We start from the raw sequence: 16,142 nt of genomic DNA on the forward strand, positions 1-16,142 counted from the left end.
CCGATGCCATAGGAGCCTTGCCTATCATGTCAGCCACTTGAGATGTCCCAGAGCTATTTGCCACAAACTCTGGGGGCATACCATATCCCCACCAATTGGGAGGAACTTGAGAGTATTTAAATACAGACCCTGACAATGTAGATTGCGCATTAGTCGTCCCAAAAGTGCTGGGAGGAGAAGTAACTTCCGTACCCGCAACGGTCGTAGTAGCCGATGGAGCCGTGACCGATGATGCTACTGGCTGATGATAGGCTAGGCCCACATAAGATGGTGGTACTTGTCCTTCTTTGAAAGTTCTAGCCACAGCATTGAAAACAGTATTGGACAACACACTAGATTGATTGATTAGAGCACGATTAATAGCACTGTCAATCATCTCTTGAAGTTTACTAGGATTGGCTTCAAAAGTGATTTGCCAAGGCATCGGCAATGCTTCCTCTTGGATCACCTCACCACTCCTGTTGATGCTGAAGGATTTCAAGCATAGCTGCTTGTAGTCCTCCATAGCTTTTGCCACAGCTTGCTTCTGCTCATCTCTGAGATTGGCTTCCGTCATAGGGATGGCGTTCTCCAAGTCGAAATCGGTGTTCGACATGTTGATCTTGATATTGAATCTCCGTCCCACTGGGCGTGCCAAAAGATGTGTTGGTGCAAAAGTAGATCTGCAAACACAAAGGGCTAATACCCGATTCAACGTTAAGGCGTGCCAGCCGATTTGACCTTACAATCGACAAAGGTGATAACTTGAACACTTTGGTCCTAACAACAGCGATGCGCCCGGATGTCACGGCCAAGAGGTATTCACGCGGAACATGAGAACTCGTCGAGACTGACTCGATGAATTCCTAAGAACTCATAGGTAAAAATAAAATATGCGAATTGACGAAGTCATCGAAAAAGTAGATGCTGGAATAGATGTAAAAACTTGTATTTGATTGATTGTGTATATTCTTACATCGCTACGGGGTCTTATATTTATACCCTGCCCAGAAGGGTTACAATCAGACATGACTAGGACTCGAATTCCAAATTGAACGGAATCCGTATGCAAAGCAAACTCTAAAAACTATGGAAAACATTAATCTATCCACCACAACCGATCGACACATTAGCACCATCCGATCGACAATTCCTGCACCTCCTTTTGCGTCCATCGGCAAATTACCTATCGACAACTATCAGCATCAATCATCGGCATAGATCCATCACTAGTCCTGGACTTGGTCATATTCTGTTGTTTTATCATCGGTATCAACCCTCATCGGCAACTCTTCTGTCAACCAGTCACCACTTTATTCGCCTGCCGATCCACGCTTCATTAACTCCCAGATACGTGTCCAAAGATACGTGTCCAAAAACAGTGTCAACAGCATTTACCTAATCGATCATTGGGTAGATGGTCGACAATATGCAGACATGGTGTCTAGGTATCTTGTTTATCTGCAAGTGCACCCTTACGTGCTAGGACGTGTGGTAGTCCGCGCACATGACACCTGTGTTGGTTTCTCTGTAGTCTACCCTCCGTACGTAGGACTAGCATGGGCATGGTCACGTAGGAGGTGACGCTTATGTCTTAATACCCTCATTAGTTGATGCCTCTTTACATGTGATTATTATATAGGATTAATTTAACAATGATAAGCACTAATTAAAGTCATTCATTGATGTGGTTATAGAATTCCCTTAGATCTTACTCCCTAGTTTATCCAATGGCTAACTATGATTATGACTAGTAGATGTTCTAATGATTATCCTTAATTATGATACTTGATGATTATGCTATCACCTATGTTTATCCATATTTATCTTGTGACCTCTGCCTGTTATGAGGACATTAGACGACCTTGGTAATATCATTTATTCATCCAATATAGTTTCTTATCAATATAATTGATTATAGTTCAACAATAGCCTTCCCAGTGGTATAAATATAAATCAACAACCTAGATGAACTCCCTAGGTAAAATGCTACAACAGTATAATTATATGTTCGCTTGCAAAACCCATTTAGTTTACAATCATGTTATACTCATATCTTTTATATCTGCCTAGTCACATTAGTACATGTGAATCTATAATAATTTCCTAGCAATATAATTACGGATGACGACCTACTTCATGTTTATGAATGTTAGTAATTAAGAAGTGGCTAGTTGTTAAATGACAAGTTAATTATATACCAAGCATTTCTAGCGTTGTTGCTATGGGTAGGGTTTATCTCTATTTTTAGTAATGATGGTAGTAAATGTCAACAACCCCTCTTTGGCTAATTCTCTTTAGGAAATATGAATTACAGTTTCAGGATTATTGTCGAGGGTATCAATAAGGGGTACCCTCACCGATGCACGTAACAAGACTATCCGTACGTAGGACGAGGCCCTCGACTCGACGCTCTGGATGTGCATATACGCAGCCATCGACGTTCGCAGCCTCGAAGACGGAAATAGCGTCGAGCGAACCAATCAGGGGTCGAGCGCTGGCTACCGTCAAATATGGAAATGGGCTCGAGCGAATCGGGAAGCGCCGAGCGCAAGGACATTGTCCGCCGCCTGACGCGCGCACGAGAGCCAGGGCATTTAATGCACCAGCCGTTTTCCCACCTAACACACTAACCACGGGAAGCGTGATAGGAAACAGGCACCCGTCCCATCGTTCTTTTTGCAGCCTTCCCCACCAAACAATCCAGGGCGTGTCAGGACGCAGGAAACGAGGATGGGACGTCTAATCGGGACCCCCTCGAGACATCCAAGGTCAGCGCTCCGGATATCGGCACATTACACGGCGTCCGACCCTCGACCGAACAGAGTTCCATCCTGGGGACGAGTTGGGCGTCGACTGACAACACCACAACCACCCCACCGGATCTGCCGCCATACCGTACAAACGTGCGATCGTTGAACCAACACAAGACGGCGCGCAGAGCAGAATGCAGGGGCACGCGTAATCATCACCAGGCTATCAAGACGGGACGGCTCGAGGCCATGCCGGTATGGAAGCCTCGAGTAGGTCAGCGCTCCCTGCTGCTATCGACCCCTACTCTGACACCTATACATGTACCCTGGGTCTCTCCTTGGAGCTATAAAAGGAGGGACTCAGGAATAGAACGCAAGGCTACACCATACGCAGTAGAGCTCACACACTCCATACGACGCTTGTATTCACCCCTGTACAAGCACTTAGGTGCAAGATAATACAGACTTCCCTCCCCCGCTGGACGTAGGGCCTTCTCTTGCCCGAACCAGGATAAATCTTTGTGTCTTCTCGCATCACCATCTGGGAAAGGGAGCACGTATACAAATTCACTCGTTGGTGTGACCCCCTGTGGGGAAAACACCGACAGTTGGCGCGCCAGGTAGGGGTCCTGCGTGTTTTTCATCGATTTCCCACTCCTTTCCAGATGGCTGCTCTCGCCTCGCCAATTCCGCGCTCCACGGTGATTTGGTTTGGGAGTCTCGAGTTAATGTCTACGGGCTCTGGCTACGACATGATCTTGCTCTCAGTCAAAGGACCAGGAGGAACCCGTGTTGCACCAGCACGGTCGAGGGCCCCGAGACGCCCTCGCCACCCCGCCTCCCCGCCTAAGAAGAGGCGCGGACAGCATCACCGCCGCTCCTCTGCTTCATCACGACCCACAACTCATGCGAGGTAGGAGGTGGGCCACGAGCCAGCAACACCATATGCCGGAACCACAGGCACGACGGCTCAGCACGGCATGACGACGGGAGGGGACGTGTCTCGCGCGCCCTCCCACACCGCCGCTAAGCTACTTCCACATGGGTTGGCACTGCCATTCGGATTGGACAACGCCGCGACGTCGCTCGCCAGAGCAATATACCCAAACATCCAGACGTACGTAGAGAGACCAATGGTCCTCCCACATAACTCTAAGGCACTACGACCGACGTCCGAACTGCCGGATTTCTCCCAGGTGCGAGGCCTCCGCCGCCTAGGCCCTGGGCGATACACGATCTCCTCACTCAGGCAACGGCTGCTGGAGGAGGGACGGGGACGCTTCTACGCCGCCGAGCTGGACTCCGACTCCGAGACCGATAGCTATGACCCTACGAGGGAATGCTATCACGTCGATGGGGCAGTAGAAACTACCGACGAGACGCAGGATGCTGCAGCGGGCGGTCGAGCCCCTGCAGCACGGGAAGACCCTAGGACGCCTGGGAACGACGGACAGGTCGACCCCCCTCCACAGGAAGACAAGGCTGCACAGCTTGCACAGCTACGAGAGCTCAAGATGAAGCTCGACGAAGACCGTGAGCGCCTCGTCCTGCTTGAGCAAATCCTTGAGCAAGACCTGCCCTACCCACCGGGCGGAAGTGTCCGCAGACGCGCTCGAGAGGTACATCGACAAATCGTCGGAGACGCAGAGCCAGAGCAGCCCGTCAGCCGTTTCCCTCGAGCGGGCCAAAATGTAGTGGCGGCGACGATGCTACTGCGCAACATGCCAGAACAATCGAACTCCCAGGCTCGGCACATTCGAGACGAGGTACAGACTCTGCTCTAGTGGCGGCAGTTCAACAAGCCGAAAGCTCAGCTTCTCGACGATGAGGAGCTGCCACTGAAAAGCGCGACGAGCCGCCTCAAAATGAAAAGGAGGTGTCAGTCCATCAACAGCCTCCTCCTCCAGGCAGAAAGACCGCTCTCGTTCTCCCCGTCGACAATCAGCGTCGACATGACGCGCGGCATGACATCGAAGAGAATCGACGCCGCCGGTATGGAGACGCGGAAGAGCGCGGTTACAGCGCACATCGCGGTGGGAGGTACGACAGTGACGAGGACCGGGTGGCCCCCAAGCCACCGGGCCCACGGGTGTTCAGCAGGGCGATCCGCAGCACACCCCTGCCCAGTCCATTCCAACCCCCGACCAGCATCGCGAAATACAATGGTGAGACCAAACCAGAATTATGGCTGGCCGATTTTAGGCTGGCCTGTCAGCTAGGTGGCGCTCGAGGAGATGATCGAGCCATCATCAAACAGCTACCGCTCTTCCTCTCCGACACCGCCCGTCGATGGCTCGAGGAACTTCCAGCAAATCTGATTCACGACTGGGCCGATTTGGTTAAAGTTTTTGAGGGTAATTTCAAAGGGACCTACATACGGCCCAGGAACTCGTGGGACCTCAGCAAATGCAAGCAGAAGTCAGGAGAAACTCTTCGAGAGTATGCTCGACGCTTCTCGAAGCAGCGCACTGAGCTGCCACACATCCCTGACCATGACGTCATCCTGGCTTTTGTCTCTGGTACCACCAGTCGAGACTTAGTGTGGGAACTGGGCCGAAATCGCCCTCAGACCGTCAATGAGCTGATGGACGTAGTGGCGAACTACGTAGCAGGGGAGGAGGCAGTCGGCACTTTCTTCAGCTGTGAAGGAGGGAAAGGCAAGCGGCCTGTCGATGAAGATGGAACCCCCAGTCGAGGGCTCAAGGAAAACAAGAAGAAGCAGAAAGCACGGCAGTTGCAACGGGAAGATTTCGACGACAACCTTGTCGCCGCCATGGAGCGGAAGAAGCCTCGAGGCCCTCCAGATGGAGGTATCTTCGATAAGATGCTAGAGGAACCATGCCCTAACCATAAGGGAGGCGCCAACCACAAGCTCAAGGACTATCGTATGCTGAAAAGGCATTTCGACGGTCTGGGGTTCAGAAGGGATGAGCGTGACGACTCAAAGAAGGAGAAGGGCGGCGACAAAGAGGGCAACAAGGACGACGATGGCTTCCCCGCTGTCCATGACTGCTACATGATCTATGGTGGGCCTTCGACACATTTGACCACGAGGCAGCGCAAAAGGGAACGCCGTGAGGTCTTCGCGGCAAGAATGGCGGTGCCCCAGTACCACAGCTGGTCGAGCACCCCCATCACCTTCGATCGAGAGGACCACCCCGACAAGGTAGTCGCCCCAAGCGTCTACCCGCTCGTCGTCGACCCTATCATCATCAACACTCGGCTCTCCAAGGTGCTAATGGACGGAGGCAGCAGCCTCAACATCATCTACCTCAAGACCCTCGACCTCCTTGGCATCGATAGGAGACGGCTCCAGCCAAGCGCCGGCGGTTTCAATGGCATCGTGCCAGGAAAAAAAGCGTTGCTCGTAGGTCGAATCGACCTATCGGTCTGCTTTGGCACGGCGGCCAACTTCAGGAAGGAGACCCTCACCTTTGAGGTGGTCGGGTTCCATGGCACGTACCACGCCATCATCGGGCGCCCGGGCTACGCCAAGTTCATGGCCATACCCAACTACACCAACTTGAAACTAAAGATGCCCGGTCCCAAAGGCGTCATCACTGTTAGCTCCTCCTTTGAGCACGCTTACGAGTGCGACGTCGAGTGCGTCGAGTATGGGGAGGCGGTCGAAAACTCCACCGAGCTCGTCACAAAACTCGAAGCCCTGGCCGCTGAGGCTCCAGAGCCCAAGCGCCACGCGGGCAACTTCGAGCCAGCAGAGGGAACCAAGAAGATCCCGCTCGACCCCAACAACTCCGACGGTAAGGTGCTGACAATCAGCGCCGACCTCGACCCCAAATAGGAAGCTGTGCTCGTCGACTTTCTCCGTGCGAACGCCGACATGTTTGCATGGAGTCCCTCGGACATGCCAGGCATACCGAGGGAAGTCGTCGAGCAATCCTTGGAGATTCGAGCCGGTTCCAAGCCAGTGAAGCAGCGGTTGCGCCGATTCGACGAGGAGAAGCGCAAGATCATTGGCGAGGAAATCCACAAGCTTTTGACGGCCGGATTAATCAAGGAGGTTCATCATCCTGACTGGTTAGCAAACCCTGTATTAGTTAAGAAAAAGAATGGGAAAATGAGGATGTGTGTCGATTATACAAGTCTAAATAAAGCATGTCCGAAAGTTCCTTTTCCATTACCACGTATTGATCAAATTGTCGATTCCACTGCGGGATGTGAAACCCTTTCTTTCCTTGATGCGTATTCTAGTTACCATCAAATAAAGATGAAAGAGTCCGACCAGCTCGCGACCTCTTTCATCACACCTTTTGGGATGTACTGCTATGTAACCATGCCATTTGGGCTTCGAAACGCGGGAGCCACGTACCAACGCTGCATGCTCCACGTATTTGGCAAACACATAGGATCGACGGTCGAGGCCTATGTCGACGACATTGTCGTCAAATCGAAAAGGCGAGGGGACCTGATCCAGGACCTCGAGATCGCTTTTAGCTGCTTACGCACCAACCAGATCAAGCTCAATCCTGAGAAATGCGTCTTCGGCGTGCCTCGAGGCATGCTCTTGGGTTATATTGTTTCCCAGCGCGGAATCGAGGCCAACCCCGAGAAAGTCTCGGCCATCACGAGAATGGGGCCAATCTGAGACATCAAGGGTATACAAAGAGTCACGGGATGCCTGGCGGCTCTGAGCCGTTTCATCTCGAGACTAGGAGAAAAGGCGTTACCATTGTACCGACTTCTGAAGAAGGTCGAGCGTTTTTCCTGGACCCCCGAGGCCGAGGAAGCTCTCGAAAGGCTAAAGAATACACTGACCTCAGCACCAGTCCTGGTCCCACCTCAACCTGCGGAACCACTGCTCCTTTACATTCCGTCGACGACCCAGGTCGTCAGTGCAGCGGTGGTGGTCGAGAGGCAGGAGGAGGGGCACGCGCTGCCAGTCCAGAGGCCAGTCTATTTCGTCAGCGAGGTGCTTTCGGAGACCAAGACACGTTACCCCCAAATCCAGAAGCTGATCTACAACATAATCCTCGCCCGCCGCAAGCTACAGCACTACTTTCTCGGCCACCCCATCACGGTGGTCTCGTATTTCCCCTTGGGCGAGATAATCCAGAGCAAGGAGGCCACGGGAAGAATAGCTAAATGGTCGGTCGAGCTCATGAGTGAGACTCTCACTTAGGCGCCTCGCAAGGCCATCAAATCGCAAGCCCTGGTGGACTTCATCGCGGAATGGACAGACTCCCAGCTTCCCCCGACTCAGGTCCAGTCTGAGCTGTGGGCGATATATTTCGACGGGTCGCTCATGAAGACGGGGGCCGGGACTGGCCTGCTGTTCGTCTCGCCCTTGGGCATCCATGTGAGGTACGTCATCAGGATTCATTTTGCCGCATCCAACAATGTCGCAGAATACGAGGCCCTCGTCAACGGTCTCAAGATCGCCATCGAGCTAGGAGTCCGACGCCTCGACGTCCGAGGTGACTCCCAACTCGTCATCGACCAAGTAATGAAGACATCAAGCTACCATGACCCAAAATGGAGGCGTACTGCAAGGAAGTCCGTCGACTCGAAGACAATTTCCACGGTCTCGAGCTCGTTCACATCGCCCGATGCTACAACGAAGCAGCCGACGAACTCGCCAAGATCGCGTCGACCCGAGGCACGGTGCCACCTGACGCGTTCTCAAGAGATCTTCACGAACCATCCGTCGACTTGGGCTCGGGGGCTAGCGTCGATGCCGCTCCCGCCCAGCCAATCGACACCGTCGACGCACTGCTGATGGCAGCAGAGGTGATGGAGGTAGAATGGCGGCCTGGTCGACCGTTCGACTGGCGCACAACGTTCCTCGACTGCCTAATCCGCTGCGAGCTGCCAGAAGATCGATCAGAGGCCCGCCATGTCGCTCAACGGGCCAAGTCATACGTGATCTATGGCGAAGGCAATGAGCTATATCGACGAAGCCCGACAGGGGTCTTACAGCGTTGCGTCACCGTAGAAGAAGGCCGAAAACTCCTCGAGGACATACACTTAGGGGCATGCGGCCACCATGCTGCTCCACGGACCCTCGTGGGGAATGCCTTTCGACAACGTTTCTACTGGCCAACGGCTGTGGCAGATGCCATCGAGCTTGTACGCTCATGTCATGGGTGCCAGTTCTACGCCAAATAGACGCATCTGCCCGCCCACGCTCTTCAGATGATCCCCATCACCTGGCCATTTGCGGTGTGGGGGCTCGATTTAGTAGGACCTCTACAAAAGGCGAAAGGGGGTTACACCCACTTGCTGGTGGCCATCGACAAATTCTCCAAATGGATCGAGGCTCGACCCATCACCAACATCCGCTCCGAACAAGCCGTCCTCTTCTTCACCGACATACACCGGTTCGGAATCCCTAACGTGATCATCACCGACAACGGCACCCAGTTCACCGGCAAAAAGTTCTTGGACTTCTGCGATCAGCATCACATCCGTGTGAACTGGTCCGCGGTGGCCCATCCTCGAACCAACGGCCAGGTCGAGTGTGCCAACGGCATGATATTGCACGGGCTCAAACCAAGGATCTACAATCGCCTGAAGAAATTCGGCAAGAAGTGGGTCGAGGAGCTTTCCTCGGTCTTATGGAGTTTGAGGACGACGCCAAGCCGGGCCACCAAATACACCCCGTTCTTCATGGTCTATGGCTCTGAGGCCGTGCTCCCAACGGACCTCGAGTATGGATCTCCTCGACTCAAGGCATACAACGAGCAGTCGAATAAGGAAGCTCAAGAGAATGCTGTCGACCAGCTTGAGGAGGCTCGAGACATGGCCCTCCTCAACTCTGCCAGATACCAGCAGAAGCTTCGACGCTACCACGACAAACACGTACGAAAGAGGGACTTAAACGTGGGTGACCTTGTCCTACGACGACGGCAGAGCAATCAAGGACGCCACAAGCTGACCCCGCCATGGGAAGGCCCGTACGTGGTGGCCGAGGTCTTGAAGCCAGGAACGTACAAGTTAGCGGACGAGAAGGGGGCGGTCTGCACCAACGCATGGAACATCGAACAGCTATGTTGATTCTACCCCTAGAAGTTCAAAACTTATGTTCCTACGTACATTTTGTACCAAGACTCTGTAAACGAATGCATGAATAAATGAAGTCTTTCCCTCGAGCAACTTCTTTTTGTACCAAGGATTTACAAGTCATAATCTCGACGTTAGAAGGGGGCGCCGACTATGACCCATCATAGTCAACACCCCCTCGGGGGCTACCAGGGGGACGACCCCCCCCCCAAGCGTCGAAAAAGCCAATAAATTTTCTCTTCTTACTTAGTAAACCTCGCACGATTCGAGTAGCAAAGGCGCCTCGAGCCCCTCAAAAGCCGAGGGACAACGAGCCTGAGAACTCCTATGCCCCCGGGCTACAGAAACTCTACTCACTTCCTTACCCTTGAGGTGATCGAGGTCGTTTTTGACGAAAGATCGAACAAGGAATATAAACGTAGGTGCAAAAAGAAACAAAAAGCCTCGAGGGGAAAGACAGATAAACATTTAACGAATATTTAAAGACACTACATCATTTTGACGAAGTTTTATACAAGGGGCCCCGGGCACCCTGAGCAGGCTCGCAGGCCTCAGTCCGTAGCACGACCCTCACCGCCCTCGCCTCCGCCCGAGCTAGTCTCAGGAGGAAGCACCTCAGGCTCCAATAGCTTGGCCAGCCTCTCTCTAGGAGCCTCCGCATCATCGATCAAGGCGTGGAGCCTCTCTTCGCTCTCCGCGTCGGTCTCGGAGATGTCGGTGACGAAACCGTGGGATACTACCTCCATGTCGTAGGAGAAGCCCGAGCAGACAACTGCCATCGCCCGCTTCACCCCGATGTGGAGGGCATCCCGCACCCGATCTCGCAGCGTCGCGCCTATGTAGCATAGCTGGTCGACCAGTGCATTGCCTCGAGTGTCCTCCCTCGACTCATCCATAGGCTCGACCTCCTAGGAGGTCGAGAGGTCGCTTATCGCCGTCCGCACTCGACGGTTCAAAGCGACCTCAGCCTCGAGCTGAGATTTAGCATTACGGGCCTTGACTTGGACAGCTAGGAGTTCGTCCTTAAGCCCTGTAAATGCCAATAGAAGAAGCCTTAGGAAAAACCAAGCACACCTCAAAAGAGAAAATCCGACAGAGGAAACATACCTCGGACGCTCTCCTCCAGGGCCGTGTTCTCGCCGACTAATCTGGTGTTGGCCCTCTCGATCTCTCTGTTGGAACAGACCAGCTCAGTGTTGGCAACGCGGAGATCCTCGATCGCCTTGCCAGCCTGAGCAATGGCCCCACTCTTTTCCAACAGCTCTCCCTTCATACGTTCGATGTCGTCAGAGAGCCTGCGGGATTGAGCCCGCTCCGCCTCGAGATCTTCGAGGGCCTTCCTCTTGGCTTCCTCCGCGACGCTCCTGGCGATCTCGCCGTTCATGTGCTCCACCTTCATCTTCTGGAAGGACTCTCGGAGAGAGTCCAGGTCGGTTTTAAGAAGGCCCTTCTCTTTGTCCAGGTCCGCGATAACGCTCTTGTAGGATAGGGCCTCCTCCCGGGCTCTGGACGCGGCCTCCTCGACCGTCAGAGCCCACTCCCGCAGCAGCATCGTCTCCTCCTCCGCCTTTCTTGAGGCCTCTCGAGCCTCGGCCAAAGCAGCCTCCCACGCCTTCTTCTCCTCCTCGAGTGCTATGAGGTCTTTATAAGCATTGAGGAGCTTCTCCTGCGACTCGAGGAGTTGGTCCTTGAGGACGGGGAGCTGCTCCCAGCCGCCTCTTGTGGCGTGAATAAAGCTCGACTTGATGCAGGAGGTCTCTTTCATGTCCTGCGAGCCAGCGGTCGAACAGTTAGAACACAAAACCAAAAGGTTCCATGAAGATCAAAGATCGAAAAACACTTACGAAATAAGCTGGCCCGAGCCCGTTGTTGATGATGTCCGACAGGAGCCCCACCACGTGCTTCATCCAAAGGCGGAGCTCCTCGACATGCTCCCACTTCTCGGCCTCCTTCTTGTCATCGAGGAAGATGTTGGGCTCGGACGGGTCTGTGGAAGCTCGGATACGAATCCGATCGGGACACCAGTTCTCCATCTCCCGATCAGCCCGTGCCTTGACGCCGCGGATAAGGTTCTCGACGGTCTCGAGGGAGCCCCCGTGGCGCAAGAACAGGTCGATGAGGCATGGGAACCACCCGTCGTCATCTACCGTCTTCCAGGTACCGTCCTTGCTTCCCGACGTCTCGATCTCATCCTCATCAGAGGGAAAGCGGTCCTCCCACGCCCGACGCTCCCGGAGGAACCGTGGAGCGATCCCGTCCATGCCGTAGATCGTCCTCCTGATCTTGGACTCAGGGTCGGTGGGGTGCGCATCATGCAGGCGAGTGCCACCACTCCGTCCGCTCGCCCCGACTCCGCCCGGATCACGGCGGGCGCCTCCGGAAGCAGCCATGCTGGGGTTGGAGGGCCGTACACCGGCAAATCTTCTTCCTGCTCGCTGGGCACTTGCGGCGCCAGTGGTACCGGTTGGGCCAGACCTTGAGGCGGGGGCTCGAGTGGTCCGTCCTCTTGGCCCCCCTGCTGCAGCGGCTGTTGCTATCCCTCAAGCGTTTGCTGCTCCTGCTGCTGCTGCTGCTCTTCCTGCTGATGTTGCTGCTGCTGCTGCTGCTCCTGTGGCGGCCGTGTCGCCTCGCGCTCCCGCTCCTCCCCCTCTTTCTCTTTGTCCTTCTGCTCCTCGAGGGCTCGAAGGCCAGCGGGCCAGGGAGTCCGTCCCGAGATGAGAGAGGTCGACGCCTCCTCCTCCATTGGTTGGGCGTCCCCAGACGCCTCGTTACCACCAGACGTGTCGCTGATGGTGATGGGGTCCGCCTCGACCCCTAATCGGGAAGGCTCGGGGGCTCCTTCCCTCCCTTGAGTTTGGGGCGCCTCGACACGCGTCGACGACATCAGAGTAGGCTCGGGACGAGACAGAGCACTACCAGCGTCCGCCGGAGGTTGAGAGTCGGAGGAGCCTGTGAAGTAAAGAATAAAGGTCGGTCACTGTAATAACCGACACAAAAACGTCACAAGACCCCGAAACAAACTACAAACCTGGCTCCTTGGATGCTGCTCCCGCCTTGAGCCTCTTCGCCATTGCGGGCTGGGCCTGCTCGAGCGTCCGCTTTAGCCTAAAATTAAGGGAACGAACATGAAAAGACCAGAATACAAGGAAACGCAAGGGAATGGGTAAACAAAAGTCACAACTTCAAAAAGCTTACCCAACGGGAAGAACAGCTCGGCTACCGGTACCCCGACCGGTGGGCCTCGAGCCACCCCACGCCAAGGCTCCGGGCCCCTCGAGTGCAGGCACTGGACCTGGCACAGCAATTCCCGCTTGGCGGGCACCGGGACTGGCACTCCTGCGGTCGGCCTCTCCTTTCTCGGAGGCCGCAGCGCAACCGCGAGTCAGTGGCCCCGTCGCCTGGGGCCTAGCATGGCCACCCCCCCTGGGCACGGGGGGAGGGCGCGACGCGACCTGGCCAGTCGAGGGCGCAGGAGGCGTGTCGGAACGATGGCGGTGGGATCCGCTCGGGCCCTCCTTCGGAGCCTCCGTCCGGGGGACGTCGACGTCACCTCGAGGCGGGCCCTCGAGGATCCGGTCGAGACGTGACGCCATCCCCTCGGAGTCGTCGCTGTCCTCGTCGTCATCATCATCTTCGCTGGGGGATTCTTCCTCAGGCTCCCCCCTCTGCCTGGATTTAGCTCGACACGCATCTAATGCTTGGCGGTCGAGATTCTTCTTTTTCTCCCCTTTCTTTGCAGAGTCCTTGGCGGACTTCAGCTTTTTGGCAGACTGGCGCCGCCTGTCACGATCGACCTCGTCCTCCTTCACAGGGGGCCTCGAGGATCGGACATCAATACGTCCCTGCTAGAATAAAGGAAGGTTTAAAAAAAAGGATCGAGGAAAATCCAGAATCGGAGCTATGTGCGAGAAAAGAACATACCAGGTCGACCGAACCTTCGTCGGGCCTCATAGGGAAGCCGTTGATGTGCTTCGACTTGAAGTCACCGGCGATGGCCGCCCTGACTCGGGCAGCGATCTCATCGTCCGCCAGAGCCACGTTGGACATCTGGCAAGCCTTGAGATCCCGGGACAAGATGCCAGGCCCCATCTCGTCCATCCTCAACGGCCGAGACATCAAAGGGAGGACCCTTCGACGATGGACGACCGAGAGGACGAGAGCGGCGGACAGGCCCTCCAGACGCAGCTTCTTCATGGCGTCGAGGAGGGGGTCGAGCCGTGACTGGTGCTCTTGGACGACGCCGTACGTCCAATTGTCCGGGCGCTCTGTAATCAGACGGCCCGTGTAAGCGGGGAAGAGACCGTCGTCGTTCCTCAAGTAGAACCACTGGGAGTCCCACCCAGTGTGGTTCGACGACAGCCCCACCGGGATATACTCGCACGGCCTCTCCGTCTTCTTCGTCTTCAGCACCAGGTTGAGGCACCCGGCCCGCACGTGCTTCCTCACGCTAGTGGTTCCGGTGGGGGCGTTGAAAAGCTCGCCCCTGTAGAGGTGGAGCCACAGATCCCAGTGGGGCATCATCCCCAGATAGCCCTCACACACCGCGGCGAAGACCGCCGCGACGGTGATGGCGTTCGGGGAGAAATGCTGGAGCTCCACCCCATAGTGGAAGCAGAGGGCCCGCATGAAGCGGCTCGGGGGAGCGCCCAGTCCGTGGCGGTGGAACTTGTCGAACGACACCACATAGCCCTCGGGCGGCTGGGGCTCCCTGTGCTTCACCGACGGCGCGATCCACTCTGGCGACGACAGCGAGGTGCGGCGGCGCAAGAGTCCCTCACTCTCAAGCTCTAGCAACCGGCGCTCCGTCATCGACGATGGGCGCCAGTCGTCGGCGGCGACGAGTGTCACAGGCATCTTGGTTGGGAGGACGATGGATCCGCTACCGCTCGAGGGGGTGCACGCGCGCGTAAGGCAGCGAGAGAGCAAAGGCAACGAGAGGATGAAGGCGAGAGGGCGGAAGGAAGAAGAAAGAACGGCGGCGACGCCACGGCGTATTTATCGGCAGCAGTCCGCCAACGGATAGATCCGAGAAATGAGGTAACTCCCCCCCATAAATGCGCCACCTAACCATCTCTTTCCCCTCACAGGCGGGGCGCTCCGAATTCCACGCCGACACAGTGTCGTAACGTCACCCACCTGAAAAGGCGCGCCCAACGGGCAAAAAGGCGAACTGCCACGGCCACTTCCTTCCCTTGTAAGCCAAGGGGCGTACCCGCGAGAGTCTCGAGAGGTCGATGGCTGGCCCGCCGAAAGGGTTCGACAGCCAATATCGAGCTCCAGAGTCAGGGATCCCCAGCGAGCGGTCGAAGATCGAGGCCCGCCTCGAAGACTCGCTGGCGATATCCAAGGTAGGGTCGAGACAGTCGAGAGGAATCCCCCCGACGGGAGGCATCGAGCCGCCGGACTGTATGGAATGAGACTGGTATCCCCGACCACGTCGATCCCGCTTTATGAGAACGCCTCCGGGCTACAGCTGACCCCCTCGAAACGGGCACAGGTTCTCACTTGGACTACCCGCTTGGAACTCCATCTGGGGGGGAAGACGCTCGCTCTATCGAGAGTACGTCGAAACCTCCACGTAAAACGAGCCAATCAGAACCTACCACCACTGGTGTCGATAGCGTTTCTGCAAACTAGGCAATATAACCCTCGAAGGAGTCAAAAACTCCTTCAAGGGCTCGGGGGCTACCCCCGCGGGGTCGCTCGCGCGCCCCTACGGAAGCTCGACCCGAGAATACAGCCTCCACTCGAGCGCCAGCGCTCGAACGGAGACTCGGGGGCTACTGTCGAGGGTATCAATAAGGGGTACCCTCACCGATGCACGTAACAAGACTATCCATACGCAGGACGAGGCCCTCGACTCGACGCTCTGGATGTGCATATACGTAGCCATTGACGTCCGCAGCCTCGGAGACGGAAATAGCGTCGAGCGAACCAATCAGGGGTCGAGCGCTGGCTACCGTCGAATACGGAAACGGGCTCGAGCGAATCGGGAAGCGCCGAGCGCAAGGACACTGTCCGCCGCCTGACGCGCGCACGAGAGCCAGGGCATTTAATGCACCTGCCGTTTTCCCACCTAACACACTGACCGAGCCAGGACACATGTGAACTCGAGGCCTCAACCGGTCTTGTTACGGTGCACTTGGCGATGATGGTGCGTGCGCTCCCCGGATTGAACCCATTTATGTTGTTTGGTAATTGGACCGTATAGGTGCACGCTTGTACATCCTTGCAGTCGCTGTGTCGGGAGTCATTGGACGTTGACTTCCCCTGCTCAATTATTCTCTTGGAAGGAGTTAGCAGCCTCGAGGGTCTGACGGGTCGGGCAGCGTCCATATGTGGAAGCGCTGACCATTACGCCTTGAGTGGTCTTCTAATAGGACACCACGC

General features: G+C 55.6%; 1 protein-coding gene across 1 annotated transcript; it reads right to left on the reverse strand.

Annotated features, from left to right (window-relative positions):
* On the reverse strand, positions 12,286-12,823 carry LOC110430436 (TATA-box-binding protein-like). The gene is made up of 3 exons (XM_021448114.1): positions 12,781-12,823; positions 12,525-12,701; positions 12,286-12,431 (listed from the first exon to the last, which is right to left on the reverse strand). The coding sequence occupies exons 1-3, from the start codon at positions 12,821-12,823 to the stop codon at positions 12,286-12,288; spliced, it is 366 nt and encodes a 121-aa protein (XP_021303789.1).

Source organism: Sorghum bicolor, chromosome 9, assembly GCF_000003195.3.
Source record: "Sorghum bicolor cultivar BTx623 chromosome 9, Sorghum_bicolor_NCBIv3, whole genome shotgun sequence".
Lineage (NCBI taxonomy): Eukaryota > Viridiplantae > Streptophyta > Magnoliopsida > Poales > Poaceae > Sorghum > Sorghum bicolor.

What these genes read in the sequence shown, in the direction of transcription:
- LOC110430436 (XM_021448114.1), bottom strand. Translation starts at nt 12,823, where the DNA reads ATGGCGAAGAGGCTCAAGGCGGGAGCAGCATCCAAGGAGCCAG. An exon ending in AGCAGCATCCAAGGAGCCAG is followed by an intron (nt 12,702 to 12,780) that starts GTTTGTAGTTTG and finishes TTTACTTCACAG; the next exon opens with GCTCCTCCGACTCTCAACCT. An exon ending in CATCAGCGACACGTCTGGTG is followed by an intron (nt 12,432 to 12,524) that starts GTAACGAGGCGT and finishes CTGGCCTTCGAG; the next exon opens with CCCTCGAGGAGCAGAAGGAC.